General features: G+C 37.6%; 1 protein-coding gene across 5 annotated transcripts in view; it reads right to left on the bottom strand.

The window, feature by feature from the left end:
* cnksr2a (connector enhancer of kinase suppressor of Ras 2a) overlaps window positions 1-17,697 on the bottom strand; it is a 162,756-nt gene that overhangs the window by 93,897 nt on the left and 51,162 nt on the right. For all 5 annotated transcript variants that reach the window (XM_056450149.1, XM_056450151.1, XM_056450150.1 and 2 more), the window contains exon 3: window positions 13,864-14,066. In XM_056450149.1, the coding sequence (XP_056306124.1) occupies window positions 13,864-14,066 (203 nt within the window). The remainder of the gene's footprint in view (window positions 1-13,863; window positions 14,067-17,697) is intronic.

Below are 17,697 nucleotides of genomic sequence, written 5' to 3'. Positions count from 1 at the left end.
CAACTGAAAGTCTATTCACATAAAATTTTGCTGCATCACAACATCTTAAAGGTGCAGCATGTACAACTATAAAAATACCATAATATGTTTACAGATACTTAAAGGTGCCATATACTGCATTGGTTTAATAGACAAATTACCATGTTTGTAAACATTCAGGATGCAAGCACAGGGAGGTGGCAGAAAAAAAATGGGGGCGCTAACATTTACAGCGAGGGAATAACATCCAATGTGGTACAGAGTTTGTTGTTGTCTTAGAAATAAGATATATTGAGTACATATTATATATATTATTTATGTAATGCTTTCAGCATATTATAACAGCTCGTCAATCAGTGATAAGCACAGTGATTCGGCAAAATTAATGTTAAAGTGAGCAGCGTTCATCTGACAAGTCCATCTGTGACAGCACCCTCCCAATAGTAACTTACACTTTCACGTTTCATTTTAAGCATTCAGTGTCCAGAGTTTAATTAACTATATGTAACTGTTTTTGCTGAAATCATTGCTGCAATCAAAAATGAGTATTGTGTATGATTCAGCATAGCGTGAATTTGCCTGATATAAAATGAGAACTGCAGAGTCGAGCATTTTTTATTAGGTCGTCACTGTATTCAGTTCTATTTTAGCCAAAGACATCTGCAGTTGGCATTAAGCAGTTGTGGTGTACGGTAAAAGTTATGTTTTCTATTTTTGGACTTTTGAATTTGGCATCCTACTGCACAACATGACATGTTTGCTATTGAAACTGGTCTCTTTTTGCAACCGGGGACCTGTGTGACGTAGGTTGGTAATTTGTCTATAAGTTAAATTGTTCTCCGATATCTACATAGTAGGTTTATGGTTTCTGTAAGTTCAAAAAAATCTCCAGAATGGAGATTCTGGTTTTATAAGCACATTTATTACTCCAAAAAATACCCCTAGAATCAAAAAGTCCATAATTGACAATATAAAGATTGTGTCGTGAATATTAATGAGCTCCACTCTGATGTGAAGCTCTCACACACACATACACATGCTGCATGATATATGCTGAACACAGACTTATATAAACCCAATCAGAGTAACATTAACCTATTTTCAATTAAATTCAATTCAATTCATGTTTATTTATATAACGCTTTTTACTATGTAGATTGGAGGACGACAAAGAAGAAGATAAAGACTAAGACCAAGAAGACAAAGAAGATGACGACAAAGATGAAGTCCAAGATGAAGAAGGCGAAGAAGATGATGACTAACCAAGAAGACCAAGACTAAGCAGACGACCAAGGCCAAGAAAATGACGAAGACCAAGATGAAGACCAAGAAGATGACAAAGAAGACCAAGACAAAGAAGATGATGATGAAGAAGAAAACCAAGACCAAGACGAAGAGGCAACAAAGAAGACGAGGACTAAGAAGACAAAGAAGAGGACTAAAGGGTTTGACGATGTGCTTCAGTAGTGATTCCTGTTCGAAGGGGTATTTACCCCTTCCCCTTAGCCCTACAGCTTCAAGCTAAAGAGAATTGGGTAAGGGGTAGGTCTAAGGGGTAGAATTGGGATTGGGCCTTAATATAACTATGGAGGGAAACTATCATTGTTTTCTCACTAGAAAACGTTGTTGCTTATCAAACACAGCCTGAGGCGTGCATATTAATGATCTCAGAGCTACATGAGTCTGGGTTCTCTTGATGACGTCAGGTTCAGATATCCACAAAGGAACAAGTTGCTTTTCATTGATCGGGTTCATCAACTTCCAGTAGCTCAGTGATTATGTTACTCACCTCTCACACCAGAGACCCGGGTTCTTTCCCCGACTCTGACAGACAAAGAAGAACAAAATGAAGACAACGAAGGAGACCATAAAGACCAAGAAGATGTCGAAGCAGATGAAGACCGGAAGGATGAATATGACATAGAAGACCAACACAAAAAAGATGATGACGAAAACCAAGACCAAGACCAGCCGAAGAAAATAAAGAAGATGATGACGACAAAAATGAAGTCGAAGAGGAAGACAAAGAAGATGACGACAGTGAAGAAGAAAACCAAAACCAAGACGATGCCAAAGAAGATGACTACAAAGATTATGACCAAGGCCAAGAAAATGACGAAGACCAAGATGTAGACAAAGACGAGGACGATGAAGACAAAGACGAAGAAGAGTACGACTAAGTCATCTCGTCAAGAAGATTAAGACTAAGACCAAAAGACCAAGAAGAAGATGAAGAAGACTAATGCCAAGTTCAGACTGCATGAAGTCGTGTCACGGATGTTTTTACACTGCATGGCTAGCGTTCCATCATGCTGTGTTTACACTGCAAGATGGATCGGCGGCAGGAGGTTTCACACTGCATGATTTAAAAAAAGGAAGAATCGCCGGCAACTTTGTCCAAACTACGTATCACAACCAAACATGCGAGAAGGGACATGGAAACAACATGAGGTCATATAGTATATCTTTTGTTATCAACTGCACAATGATAAAGAGGCCTTTAGTGGGATAGAAAATGTACTTATTTTGCTCATGGGTTTAAAGGGATTATCAATTTCTCGTCAACTTTTTTTCTTTTTTGACCCGATTGTGGTATTGCTCAGATGACACATCAAACAGACACTGGTGCTACTGCCAAATTTCCAAAAGATTTTCCTCCATGGGTCCAAATAAACTGATAATGAGCGCTTTTACGTCTCCCCCAACCTCCCGCTGCCCTGCAGGTACCCTTGCTAGGGAATGCTGCTCTCTCATTGGCTGTAGGTGATCGCCGATGTTATTTTCAATCAGAATTCATTCACATGGCATGATTTGAATCGCCGACAGCTCCAGATATTAAGCATGCCAAATATCTCACGGGTGTCGGCGACTCATCTGCGATTCTTTCATATCACATCTTTGCTAATTCATACTAATTAGCTAATTCATTTGCTAATTCATATTCTCGAGTGCACGAGCACCGATTTGCCTGTGATTTCAGACATTTGTCTGTGATATCTCAAAACCGGTGAGTCATAGTCTCTAGGGACCTCAAGATGAGTATCCCAAGGTGAAAATAGAGAATAAAGAAAATAATTAGCGTAGCTGCTGTTCATAGTGTATTTCAAGAGTTTACACTTAGCTGATGATCGATCATAAAGCTTGTTTGGCATGCCATCCCGGGAGAGACCCCTAAGCTCATAAGATCCTCGAGCCTGGAAGAGGGGATTCTTCAAAACGAGAATGGCTGTGATATGGAACTTAGGGTATATACAGTGGCTTAGGAATCGTCTGATTGGTGAATCATAAATTGAATAATGCGGGACCAGTCACAAGCAATCCTAAGCATGTGATACTCTCGAAATCAGTTTATAAATAAACATTTTTTGAATAGTTCAAGTAGTTTAGTTAAGCGTCGCATATGCTGGTTTTGTTTCTACATTTTTCTCCAACATTTTTCTATGGTTAGTTAGTTTAGTGGGTTGTGGGTTTAGTTAGAGTGTTTTTTCAGATTGTGATTGTTTGTTTTGTTTTGGGGGTCTCCAACAACAGGCTGATATTCATGCAGGGTCAAAAAAACATTTTCATTGTCTTTTAATACGCATTTATTTTTATCTAATCCCAACGACTACCATATGATTTGTTCAGCGATTCACTTGTTCCCAAAACCCTCCTTAGTGCGATGCTAATCTTCAATGATTGGTCCAATAACCCAGGCTGTTGTGATTGGTCGACTGCATTCAGCGCGAGACCGAGAGAAATGCCCACCACGGCTTATCAACAATTTTGAAGTAGTCAGAGTGCAGAGTGTAAGCAATGTAGTTAAACACCAGCATATTGCTCTATTCTTAACCATAAGTGAAAACAGTGACACACATTCAGTATTAATCCACACAGTGGCAAAAGCAGAACTGTTTTGAAACTTTACCACTGCACGTGTGTAGGAACACCTGACGGTGGCCATAGCAATAACAAACAGCAGAGGATTGCGAGCTCACAAACGCATTTATATGTAAACAAAGCGGCATGCATTGCATTTTCAGTGTGGCTTTAGATGCGATAAGAGAATATAAAGCGTTAACCCAATTCAGTACAAGTGGTTACAAGTAAAAAAAACACAATTAAATACTTAATTTGCAAGCTAGAGAAAACAAGGAAGCAAGCATTTAATCACACTTAAGTTACTTACACTTGTGGAATGGAGGAAGAAACCAGCCCATGAACTGTGTACTGTAAAGTTCCAGTCAAGCTCTGAGAAAGTCCAATAAATGAATAGTCTTTTCTGATCCTTCCTTTAAAAAATGGCAGACGAATGCCTTGTTGTAAGCATGCAGATTGCTGAAGCACTTATCACAAAAATGACGGGAACACAGCACAAGGCTGGGGCTATAATGCTGAGGTATTTTTGCAAAGATAAACTTCAACCACTGACTCTTCACAGCCTCATCTTTTGGTAACTGTTAGGGAAAATAACACTAACTTTCCCTGACACTTCAGAGCACAGCGTCTATGCGACTAGACTCAACCAGGATCTGCTATAGTGTTTGTGGGCCGGGGGACGGGGGTTTCAATTTTCCTGGGTCTGAGCGTGCAACAAATGGGCAGGGCTTGAGTTCTGTATAGACGTCACGCCAACCCAGCTAAAGACTCGTTACAGCTGTGATTCATCCGAACCACCATGAGTCGACTCTTTTATAGATAAATCAATAGTTTTAAACACGGTGCACTTTTAAATTTAAGTCTTAGCTGGATATTTTACATCACTTAGAGCTGTGTTACACACCGCATGGAAGGTCATTTAAAAAAAAAAAACATAATAGGGGCTCTTTGGCTACATTCACACTGCAGCCAAATGTGGCCCGAATCAGATATTTTTCCCCTCATGTGACTCAGGTGATGAAAGTGTGAACAGCCCAAACCGCATGGAATCTGATATTTTCAGGTCAGATCTGTGCCACTTTCATATGTAGTCTTAAATCAGACACAGATCTGATGTTTTGCAATGCTACTGCAGTGTGAACGGTTATGTCGGATTTCATGTGACTTTTACATAATCTTCGAGTGTTTATTATTAATTACCTTTTTAAAGCATGTATTTTAAAAGTAGCCTTCCCAGCACTGATTATAAATAGGCCTCATTTCTTTATTCTTTGTTAATGTTTTGAAGTGTCCAAGTCAGTGTTACCATCAGTGTAAATTACTTTAAAAGTAATATAGTACAACACTGGTAATAGTTTTAGGTGAATAGGCGGAAAGCAAATCTTTTAAACTCTACCAACCACTCACCACTTTGCAAATTACTGTTCATTTCAAGAGTTCACACTTAGCTGATGTTTGATTATAATGCTTGTTTGGCATGCTGTCCCGGGAGAGAGCCCTGAGCTCATAAGATCCTCGATCCTAAGGTTCCCTCCTGTTGCAAGACAAGGGGGAACTTTGAGCTCAGATAGAACTCGAGAACTCCCCTGCTGTAGTAGCTAATGAACAGATAGTGATTGCTCTTAAGAGATGACTACTTACTAGGAGCATGTCTATGGTGCTGATTTGGATTGGTCAATTAACATAAGTTGCATGTTTTTGGATGGTGGGAGGAAACTGGGGAACCCGGGGGAAACACACGTGAGCATGGGGAGAACGTGTAAAATGCCAGCTGGCTTGGTAAGGACTAGAACCAGAGACGTTCTTGCAGTGAGGCAACACTGCTAACCACTGGGCCACCGTGCCACCCATCTAGGAAAGGAGGAAAAGTATGGGGTGGAAGGGGGGATTCTTCAAAACGAAGATGACTGTGATATGGAACTTAGGGTATTTATAGTGACTTAGGAATCGTCTAATTGGTGAATCATAAATTGGATAATGCGGGGCTAGTCGCAAGCAATCATAAGCACGTGATCCTCTTGAAATTAGTTTATAAATAAATTTCATTTAAAAACCCCAGAGGGATTCTTACAACACCTAAACAAGAACTCCAGAGTTCAACTCTCTTTGCTAAACAGGATTTTGAATGCACCTCTAGGCAAGTACAAAATCCCCGTTCAAAACTCCATTCCTAAATGTCAGCGGCTTCGCTTGATTTCCAAATATCACTTTGCGGGAGATAAGCATGCAGACAGCGCTTGACCTCAGTCCAAGGACACCTGTCAGTGAACATGTGAACACGAGAACTGTCTGAAAAAAATCCTGAGGGAATGGGAGAGGGAGAAGGATGGGGAATAGAGAAGAAATAGCGGCAAGAAAAAGTTCAAAACCAAGTCATCCGAGCCAGACTGCGAGACACTGAAATCTACACAGCTCGATTCTCTCTAGGATTGAGCAGACTTCATTACATCCAACCTTTGCTCTTTTAAAGCATTTTAGCACATGGCGTCATCTGGACATGAAGGCTCCAGGCTGACAGGAAATCTGTCAGTTGGGTAAAAAGGACAACTATCATCTCCTCAAAATCAGGCCCTCAAAGTTTCACCTCTCCCTGCTCCAGTTTTTCAATCAATGCATGAGAGGCTGTGCTTATAATTGCTTATGTTCTGCTGTCTATCTTCATTTCAAAGATTTTTTTACACTCAGAGAAAGGATCTGAACCCTTTCAGCACCCATCTGAACAAATCAATGTAAGCGCATTAGCACTATTAATGTCAGAGCATTTACATTTATACATTCATACATTTGGCAGAGGCTTTTTTCTAAAGCAACTTACAGTGCATTCAATGTATGCATTTTTTGAATATTACTTGGGAATCAAAAAGACAACCTAGGTGTTTCTAGCATTATGCTCTACCGCATGCAAATTTGAAATGTATTTATATATAATCAGACCAGGCACAATCTTCCATTGTATGGCTGCATGATTAATCGAAAAAAGATCTCGATACGACCCCACACAATATTGAATCTGCTTTTCTACGATTTCAGCCAATTATTTTCAAGGTCAAAAGAGAATCGTTAAGGTGGTCACACAAGTCCCAGCAAAATGGACACCTCCAAATGACGTTAAAAGTGTCACATACTGTATTTATAAGGTATAGGTCACCCCAAAATGTAATTTTTGTCTTAATGTAATGACGTATTCTCGGCTGCAAAATCACACATGAGCTGATGCAATGTTTGTTTACTACTGAGAGGACGAGCGTGTGCCCGCCATTGATGTCTGCTTTAGTAAACAGAACCTAGGCTGTGAATAACAGGTAATGAAGTTGGAAATATAAAAATGGAAAAAATTGGAAAAATAAAAATAAAAATGTCCCTCAAAGTGACAGCAGCCATGACATGAGCCGCACTAAGCATTTTAGAGTTATGATTGCAACAAGCATTTGATATGTTTTTCTTTCATAGAGAACACAAGGAAATGTTTACTGGGTCAGTATAACTACTCTAGCCTATATAATGTTGAATATAATGCAAGAGGGAATCTGATAATGACACATGTTTCATTTTACCAGTGGAAAAACATATCTAATAATGTTGTCAATAACAGATTGCAAGCATATGTCTCAAACATAATAATTCAGCTTTAGAGTTATGAATAGTTGCATTCTGAGGTCATCACTTTACTGTTAATTAACAACCAGGACAAACTTAAAGTCTGTTCAAGTCCGCCATTCCAAGTCTATACTAAATTTACCAGTAGACCTACACATAGGCTGTACTGATGTTTTACCATATGTTTGAGAATTAACAATAATGATAGCCTACTCATATTAACCTTAATTTTACATCTACAGAATTGTGAGAAAATCCTTATTTTTCCTTTTATTTTAAGCAAAAAAACAAAACAATCGTGATTTTCATTTTAGCCAGAATCGTGCAGCCCTATTTCATTGTACAATTTTGGTGTGACTATGTAAAATGCAGTCTCGGTGTCCTGCTCTTAGAGTGTGCTCTTCTGTTGCTGTAGCCCATCTGATTCAAAGTTTTATGTGTTGTGCTTTCAGAGATGCTCTTTCTTCAGACCTCATTTTTAACGAATGGAGTTACTGTTGTCTTTCTTTTACCTCCAACGAGTCTAGAAGTTTTCCTCTGATATCTGACTTCAACAAGTCATTTTAACCCAGAACTGCTATGATAATCTAAATATACATTTTATAAATATACATTTTGGATGTAATGAAGAAGACAACTGCCAGAATTCCACACACAGTATCATTAAAATGCGTCTTTGTTTGTTGTGAATACACGCCCTCTAGCAGTGAAAAGTACATACTGTACTATGCTTGTAAATGATATTTTTCCCCATTCTGATGAGCATTTGTACCTAATATTATTAATAGTCATTAAGTTCAATTAAAGATAGTGTATAAACTCATTTTAACCCTAGTATGCTTTATTTTTACATTTTAAAAGAACTGAATTTCTAAAACTGGCTTATCCACTATCAAAGGCTTATTCAGGACAGAATTTGACAAGGGATGAATTGGAAAACAGATGAGCTGAGCACAAAACCAAAAAACTAAAGACCTTATTCAGAGCCGATGCCAAATTTAAAGTGGCACAAGAGAAAATGAGGCTGTGAGGAATGGAAGTACACAGTGTTCACTGCATTGTGCCTGCAGGTTGAACACAAATTTCCAATGGCAAAAAGGCATTGTTTTGTTGCCTGAATAATCAATCAATGTGGCACAAACAGTACTCTGACTATGATCAGTTTTGGCTTTCAATATAAACTTGACAGAATCTCCTCAGCCTTTCAATAAGCACCTCCCACTCTGAGCTCCGCCCACAGTAAAATGAGGACGGGGGAAATCCCGTAACAAACCCAACAGAAGCAGCCAGATACCATTAAATGATGATCACCAGCTTGGCAAGTGGCAGAGGAGAGCCGATGTCAGCCTGGATGGATATCAACCAATAACACTTAAGGGAAAAGGACTCTCAAGTCAGTCATAATGTCTCTTGGCTTCAAATCCGTTCACCTGCATTAGTGTAACTCGGTTCTTCCCTCTCTCTCAGAGCTCCTTCTGTTCTTCCACTATGTCTGCAGGGGAGACGGCAGATCTGCTGGGGACTGTTTTGGCAGGGAAGAAAGACCAGGGAGCGTAATTAGGCCAGCATTAATGAACGAGGGGAACAAGGCACCCCCTCCCAACCAGTGGCCTTGTTCCTGATAATAGAGATTGAAACTCAGAAACATCCCTAACCCAAACACTGACTGGCTACAAGTTCACCTTAGTCAGCAAGCAGTGAGCTGGTGTGCGGATTAGGCCTCTCGGCTTGATACCAATCCAGACCCGGCCAATGTGAAGTGTGTTTGTGTGATATGGACCGCTCTCAGGTCCAGGATCAGAGAGTAGGGCAGCGGGTGCCTGGGCACAGCAACAGAGAGACAGAGTTCTCTGTGAGTTGAGGCTGAGAGGATATCAAATGCCGTCTGATGGAAAGTGTCCTACTGTGCGGTGAGGTCCCAGTCCCAGCTTTAAGCCAAGCTTGGTACCAGAGGGACCTGGACTGAGTCAAGCACAGCTGGATGCCAAATGGATCATTCAGCCACCCGCTAGATTTACATTCATTTCAAACTGAACATGTAGGAACATTGAAGCATTACAGTCTATAACTTACGAGCCAGACTTACTTACAGTTTGTGCCAATGCATACCTTCCTTTGAATTTAGAAACTACTGGCAGGAGTTACTAAAGGCATTAATGCATGGACACTTTTTTTGTAGCTTACTTTAATGCATATGCATTTGTAGGGTTTTCTTTCAGACACAAAGTTGATGGGAAGCGAGTGTTTCAATTAATCATGCAACATTATTGACTAAGGTTTGCAGCAGTTACTTTACTGATATTTATGCCTTTAATTAACGCTTCAAAAAGATCAACAATGTAATGTCTAAAGTAATTACAATGCTAAAAGTCCATACACACACAATATGTGAACTAAAAAGAATATAACGTTCTTACTAGGGCTGTGCAATTTGGGGAAAATATCTAGTTGTGATTTTTTAACAGATATTGCGATGTCGATTTGATCTGCGATTTAATTTTGTAGTCAAGCTTCAACTAAATAATCTGTATCGCGGCTTCTTACTGCTAAAATGCAGTGAGTGTTAGTTAAAACAAGGAACTGAAACGATATTAATTTACTTAAACATTTTTTCAAATTTTCTTTTAAATATTCATAAATTAAACACTCATTTTTTTCTCTAGAATAAACAGTAAGCACAAATAAAATGACTTTCTGTAAACAAGTTGAACTCAAATTAGGAAGGTAGTGTAGCTTATTATACGAACAAAAAAATATTAACTATAAAAATACAGAGCACTCAGCAAACTAATATGGCCAATAAGAGCCTTTCTGTGGCTTATATTGTCTCAAAGAAAATAAATATCACAGATGCTACACAAAATATCATGATGTTAAGCGTACAGCTGTGGTACTCCAAAATGACTAAAATAGGTGCGAGATGGAAGTGTGTATCTCCTATCCTGCATTTAGATGAGATTTTTTTTACATCACTCTTTGGTCACTGCATTAAAAGGCACTGTGTCTTGCGTTAGGGCATTAGTTATCTCATGGGTAGGCTTGCACCAGATGTTCGTAGGTTCTTTCTTAAACTGGAAGGTAAAGTCCACACTAAGAACTTTGTAACTACTAGCTAGTTTGTAACTAAATTTGTTAACATGTTCTTAAAGCAAGCCGTAGTTAGTAGGTCGTAAGCTCTTCGTAAAGTCATGTGTATAGTCGCATTGAACGACGTAATATCCAATAAGAAGCATTTAAATTGTTAAACTTTATTAAAATTAAAATTAAAAAGCTTGAGAATTTCTGATACAGAGGATCAATGAATGTGAAATTCTACAGAATATTTTGTCTCCACAACCACCACCGAAAATGTGCATGGATTCCTTGTAGACGTGCTTATGGAAAAAAAATAATTCATACAATGGCTGGGCAAAAATGTTCTATTTCTCACTTTCCTCACGTATCTCTTTCTCTGTCTGAAACACAGCTCATCAATACATCATAAAGAAATCTCTGCCTAAAGACAACCGTACATGAACAGAAGCCATGCGGGTAAAATCCAGAATTGAAAAGAGAATAGACTGTGTTACATAAGACCTCTTCACTCATCCTTGTACCTGATTGCTGAGGCCTGGAACACAAATCAACATGATTGAATGTGAGCAGACAAACCTGACCTAGACAAGAGACCGCAATTCTGTAACTTCTGGCAACACAAAGCGTCAGTCTAATTCTATGTGCCATCCCTCGACTGGAGGGAAGACGACATGATTTACACAAACAGCAAATGTTCCTGGATCAACACCCTCTGTCACTTTTGGAAGATCTTTCCAGGAATCACAGCCATTTCTCTGAGCGTAAGCACAAAATCACAGGCCTAGAAAGGTTATTTAAGGACAACAGAATTTGGGGATGCACCTTAACACTGTAAAAATGCTTTTCTTAGGTTTTCTTAGGTTTTATCTTGTTTCTACTCTAAATATATATTTTTACATTTTTTTTAAGTCTAAAAAAATGCTCCTTGATTTAGGCATTTTTAGATATGTAGACTAGAAGTAAGACTAATAAAACTACTATTAAAAAAATATATAAATAAAATCCAGTAATTAAACTTGGAATTCTTCCAATTTTATTTTATTTAGTCTATATTTTTATTACTTAATATACAGAAAGGGCCTTAAAGTTATAGTTTATTCAAAAAATGTTAATTCTTTCATCATTTACTCATCTTTATCTCATTCCAAACCTATCTGAGATCTGTATTTATTAGATCAAATACAAAGAAATGCCTTAAAGTTATAGATCAATCCAAAAATGTTAATTCTGTCATCATTAACTCATCTTTATCTTATTCCAAACATATCTGAGTTTCTTTCTTAAGAAAGATATTTTGTAAAAGGCTGGTAGCTGGCACCCATTGTCTTCTAGTCATTTTTTTCTACTACAGAAGACAATAGGAACCAGCATTCTTCAATATATCTTCTTTTGTGTTTAACAGATGAAAGAAACTCATAAAAGTTTATAACCACTTGAGGGTACGTAAATGATTCAATATTTTTCATTTTGGGGTGAAGTATACCTTTAACTATATTAGCGTTCATATCAACAAATGATTGTTATATTTATTCTAAGCAAGCTCAGCTTGGGGGATTATCATTCTGAATCAGTGTTTTCAGTGTCACAAGATCCTTCAGAAATCATCCTACTATACTTATGTTAAAAGCCACTGCTAATAATTGGTGGACGGCATTATATATTTCTTTTCGAGATTTTTGGATTAATATGAGATTTAGAAAAGCATTCTCTTGAAAATAAAACCAATTGAATAGAAATCAATGAAATGCATACTTCCTGAAATAAACCTACTAATATCTTACTACCAAAATTTACTATAAAACTTTTGCACAATACAGTATAGCAATCAAATAAAAGATCAGATTAATCAAAAAAATAAATGCCAGATTAACCAATTAATAACAGTCAAAACAGCATTCAACTATCAACAATTAAAATTAAAATAATGGTCACACTTTACAATAAGGTTTCATTATTGAATGTACTTATACTTAGTAACATGAACTAAGTATGAACAATACTTGTACAGCAGTAATTAATCATAATTCAACATTTAATAATGCATTACTAATATCCCAATTCATGCTTGTTACCATTAGTTAACGCACTGAACATGAACTAAGAATGAACCATTGTATTTTCATTAACTAATGTTAAATAACATGAAAAATATTGTAGTAAATGTATTGTTCATTGTTTGTTCAACTAATACAGTCTTATTGTAAAGTGTTACCAAATTAATAATTTAAAAAAGAAACAACCATAAATTTGTTATTTAATTTAGTAATAATTTATAACACTTATTTTATTTTTTTTAAATATAGCACAAAACCAAAGTATAGAAACAAAATAGCAACAACAAAAAATTAAGATGAATAAATTAAGATAAACTGGGATTGGATGTAGGATTAGGGTAGGGGGATAAACTATACCAGGGGTGCCCAAACTTTTTCTTATGAAGGGCCAAAAACCAAACTTGATCGAGGCTAGGTGAGGTAATTTACCATGGGTAATTTCCTAATTTAATTAATAATGTTTAAAAATGACTAGAAAAAAAACATTTTATAATGAAGTTACTACAAAATTACGCTAGTTTTTGCCTTGATTTGCTTGCTGATGTCTTCTGCCTAGTCCTCTATCTGTCGAGTGACAGTACAGTATTTACATTTGAAAAAATCTGATTCATTTACATTTAATTGAAACATTTAATTTCAGTTTTTTTGTAGCTCAGCAATAAAACAAACAAAAAAAAGTTCAAATTAGAAACGATCTCTGTGTTAAAGGCTTCGCCATAACAATCACCATCCTACTCACTCTCCTCTCCGATGGGATGGTGGGCCAAATCAGAGGTTACAATGGGCCAACTTTGGCCCGCGAGCCCTACTTTGGGCATCTCTGGACTATACAGTCCTTACAGTAAAAAATAATTACCTTTATGGGAAGTCTCCATTAAGATAGCTGTACAAGTGTGTGTATGTGTAATTGAATAATAACATACTTAATCTAGTTATCTGCATTTCTATATACTATACTGTAAGTCCAGCAGAATTCTCAGTCAGTGCCTCGTCTAACCATCAACTATCATTCATCAGACTTTCACCACCGAATGATAACAAGAAAGTCCCCAGAGCTTGGGCAAAGACCCCTATTAGCCTTTAAGGTCATATTTTGAATCTTTATTTGATATCAAATCTCTTTCCTCTGCCTTTTCTCAGAGGAGTTCACCTCTGAAGTAAAGGCCACCGAATTTGGCTCTACTCCATCACGGCCATAAAAAGCATGAATTCCATTAAATGTAATATGTGTTTATTTATATAAAGCGTGTTTTAATCTGTGTATTGATCTGGTGCATGTGAAACTCTTTGCAGGACTAACCTATCCAGCCAGGCCAGGAGGCTCTTAGCAGCGGCAATCAGATCCACCACAGACGTGAGGAAGTCGTTGGGCAGTTTTCGGGTGGTGCGGCCGTCATAATGGCCGCTGCGTCTGCGGCCAGTGATGAAGTTCTGCAGGTTCTTGGCAGAGGCGTTGAGCTTGTGCGAAAGAGTCTTCAGGTTTTCGGTCTCCAGCCCGTAGTTCTGTCAAGCAGAGATAAAGAGCACTGAGTGTTTTAGAGGCAAAACTGCTTGGCTCACAATCACAGGAATGACTCAATCAGAACAATGCTTCTCATTTTCCTGCTGTTTTGTGCCTTTTTTTAGATGCATGATTCTCCTCTCTCTTGGTTTTTGATTTATATTTCATTGTGTTTTGTTGGCATGACAGAATTTGTGAGTTTGCAATTGTGCAAACTGTGCAAAAAGAAAAAAAAAATCAACGATATATGTTAACAAGAAAAATATGTCATTTGTTTATTTTAGCTTATGTTAATCCCAACATGTGGAATACAACATATGGTATGCGCTTTCAATGAACAGTTATATGTTTATTACTGTTAACAAAGGTCAATACAGTAACGAATGTATTGCTAATTGTTAGTGAATGTTAGTTTTACTGGAATACTTGTTTCTGATTGGTCAGTTAAGATGTTTCAAGAAACTCTATTCTCTGATAGCCATTAGGAACAAGCCTTACGATTCATGAAAGAGATACTCACTTATTACAGTTAAGATCATTTTTTGTGCCTAATGGTTTCTGGGGGTTTTAACAAGTAGCTGTATAATAAGCAGGATAATGTACATCCAGTTGATTGTTGATAAGCCCTACACTATAAGCCTGTCAGGCTTTATTCTGCATGAACTGTCTGGATGTACAGTACATTATCCCTTAGTAAATGCATTAACAAATGTTAATTACCTCATTGCAAAATGTTGAATGTTACTGTACTTGAAGCTTAAATTCATTTCATATTAAAGATTAAAATGTTACATTTTTACAATAATTATTTTAATAAGCTGCACTCAAAAAAATGCTAGGTTGTTTTGGGATTAAATAATGGAAATAATGGACAAACCTAATTGTTGAGTTAAATGATTACATTTTGTTTAATTAGTGAAGGCCGATTGTGAATGAATCGTTCTTTTTACCCGGATCTTCTAAGTAAACTGGTTGAACCAGTTTGCCAAATTGAACTAAATCATTTGAAATAGTTTGCTTCTCCAGAAAGCACTTATCCACAAACTACTTACTCTTTAAAATGCCTGACACCCTCTCTGACTCGAAATAATCCAATTTCCCAAGTTATGTAATTACTAGAACAGTATACACTAAGACCAGATTTGATTTGCGAACCGGTGAACAGATAAAGCTGCACATGTATGATTCAGCAGGTGGTGAACCGAACACAAACAGTACATGACAGCCTGCTGTGACTGACACAGCAGCACAGAACCATCTGAATCAAGCTTGGACAACTGATTAAGCTGCAGCACAGGTAAAAGGAGGTTCTTAAATGAGATAATGAAACGTAAGTTTATTTCATAACAGAAAATCATAATGGCATTTAAATAAGTGAATCATGCTTCATTTAGGTTGCAAAACTGAATTGTAAGAAACTTTTCAGATCATGGTGATCTTTTAACTGACAAAATTATGATTGCTGACTGTAAATTTTTGATATGTTGTGTTCTAACATGGGAAAATTGTCATTACACCATTGTGGATGACATCATTACCCTGTAGCGTAAAAGAACCTGTGATCCGTTTTTTGAACGGGTTTATTGAAATGAACTGACCGAAAGATCTAGCTTAAGGAAAACATCCAAAAAGCAGGGAAGGGAGCCAGGAGATCAATCAAAACTAGGCTTTTATTGAACAGAGATAGTTGTGATGTGCAGAGGATATGAGAGCCTACCATAAGCATGCCTATCTGAGTGTCTTTTGTAGGTGAAAAGGAAAGCAACACTGGACTTCACGACGATCGATAAATGAGCCTCATACCATCAGGCAAGCTGACTGTAGACCAAACACTGAGGGACTGTGAGTGAGCGCTTTTAAAGAGAGTTAATGAGGTGCTACAGGTGATGGTGATTACAATAAAGAAGAGCTGGGGGCCTTGGGAGTGAGGTGGCTGGGTGACTGCCTGAAAATACTGCCAATTAATTAATCTATTATGAAAAACGAAACAATAAAATAATGAAATGTGATGCGTTTACTACTAAAAGTAAAAGTGATTAGCACCAGTACATTCAAATGTACCAATAAATTCAAATAAATACAAATCAATTCATTTATTAAGAGGGAATCCATTTATAAAGAGCTATTAATGAGGACGCACTAAACATCAAGCACTGAGCACAGCTTTAAGAGTGACAGACACAAAGAATGCTCACTGACTCTCTCTCTCTCTCTCTTTCTCACGCGCACACCCTCAAAGATCACTCAGAGATCCCAAATGAATATTCAGCAGAGAGAGAGAGAGAGAGAGAGAGAGAGGGAGAGAGAGAGAGGGAGAGAGAGAGAGAGAGAGAGAGAGAGAGTGAGCGCTTCATATGCAGAGGTGTGCGTTGAGTGGGTGGAGACAGAACATAAAGTTCAGTGTATGAACAATGCACTGAGAGTCTCTGCCTCTCAGCTGATATAGGAGCTCACACACACACACACATACATGCCACAAACCCCTCACACACATCTGTATATCCGCATCTGACCAAAAACGTTACAACAAAGACAAAAAAACCCTATAAAGTTCTCAAGTGTGCAATTTGTTGGCATATTGTCTTCTGAGGCGCAAGTCGCTTATTAAATAAAGAAAAGATTCACGCAGCTTCTCCTACCACCAGCAAATTACGTTTTTACTGTTGATATTTTGCACCAGTTAATCAGGAAGTGACGATTTTGTTCTGTTTGTCTCATTGGATGGAAACGTGAAATTGTTAATGACAATCCACTTCTTTTTTTCGATGAGTTCAAAATAACAAGAACTCATTGCAAAAATGTAAATCCCGACCAGCCATTCTGACTGTCTGTAGTGATTACGGGCGATTTGCGAATGAATCGTTTGTTTTAACCTGATCTTCTAAGTGAACCGGTCGGACCAGTTCATTAAATTGTACTAAGTTGCCGTAAAACGGTTTGCGTCTACTTACTATTTAACAAACCGGATGCCCTCTCTGACTCGAAATAAACCAATATCCTGAGAGTTATTCAGTGACTAGAACAGTACACTGACTGCTGTGACAAAACAGACCCAATGATGATTGCGAGCCGCGTCTTTTCCCTCGCAGCATGCTCTCTTATTGAGTGTGTGATTCAACCTGACCAAGGTCATTTTTATTCCGCAATATATATTTTTAAAAACCAGCCAGGTAAAAAGTAACTCGCATTACATTTTTTTAAAAAGTAACTGAAATAATATTACTTATTTTTAAACGTAATGCGTTACTTTATTCGTTACTTTTAAAAAGTAATACTATTACGTAACGTTACTTATAACGCGTTACCCCAACACTGGTAATGCGTTACCCTGCGTTACACTGCTTGTAATACTAATGTCACACTAAAATACGAAACATAACATTATTTTATGATGAATAAATCATTTTAAAAAGCCATTATTTGTAGCATATCATTATTATTTAAAATGTCTTCAAGAGGTATCTGAACTGGAAATGCAACCCATTATTTGAAATGCAGTACTTGGAAAGAGTGTGTGTGTGTGTGTGTGTGTGTGTGTGTGTGTGTGTGTGTGTGTGTGTGTGTGTGAGTGTGTGTGAGTGTGTGTGCGCATGTGTGCGTGTGTGTGTGTGTTTGTGTGTGTGCGTGTGTGCG

Source organism: Danio aesculapii, chromosome 24, assembly GCF_903798145.1.
Source record: "Danio aesculapii chromosome 24, fDanAes4.1, whole genome shotgun sequence".
NCBI lineage: Eukaryota > Metazoa > Chordata > Actinopteri > Cypriniformes > Danionidae > Danio > Danio aesculapii.
The sequence above is the reverse complement of the archived record's forward strand: the minus strand, read 5'-3'. Positions and strand labels throughout refer to the sequence as shown.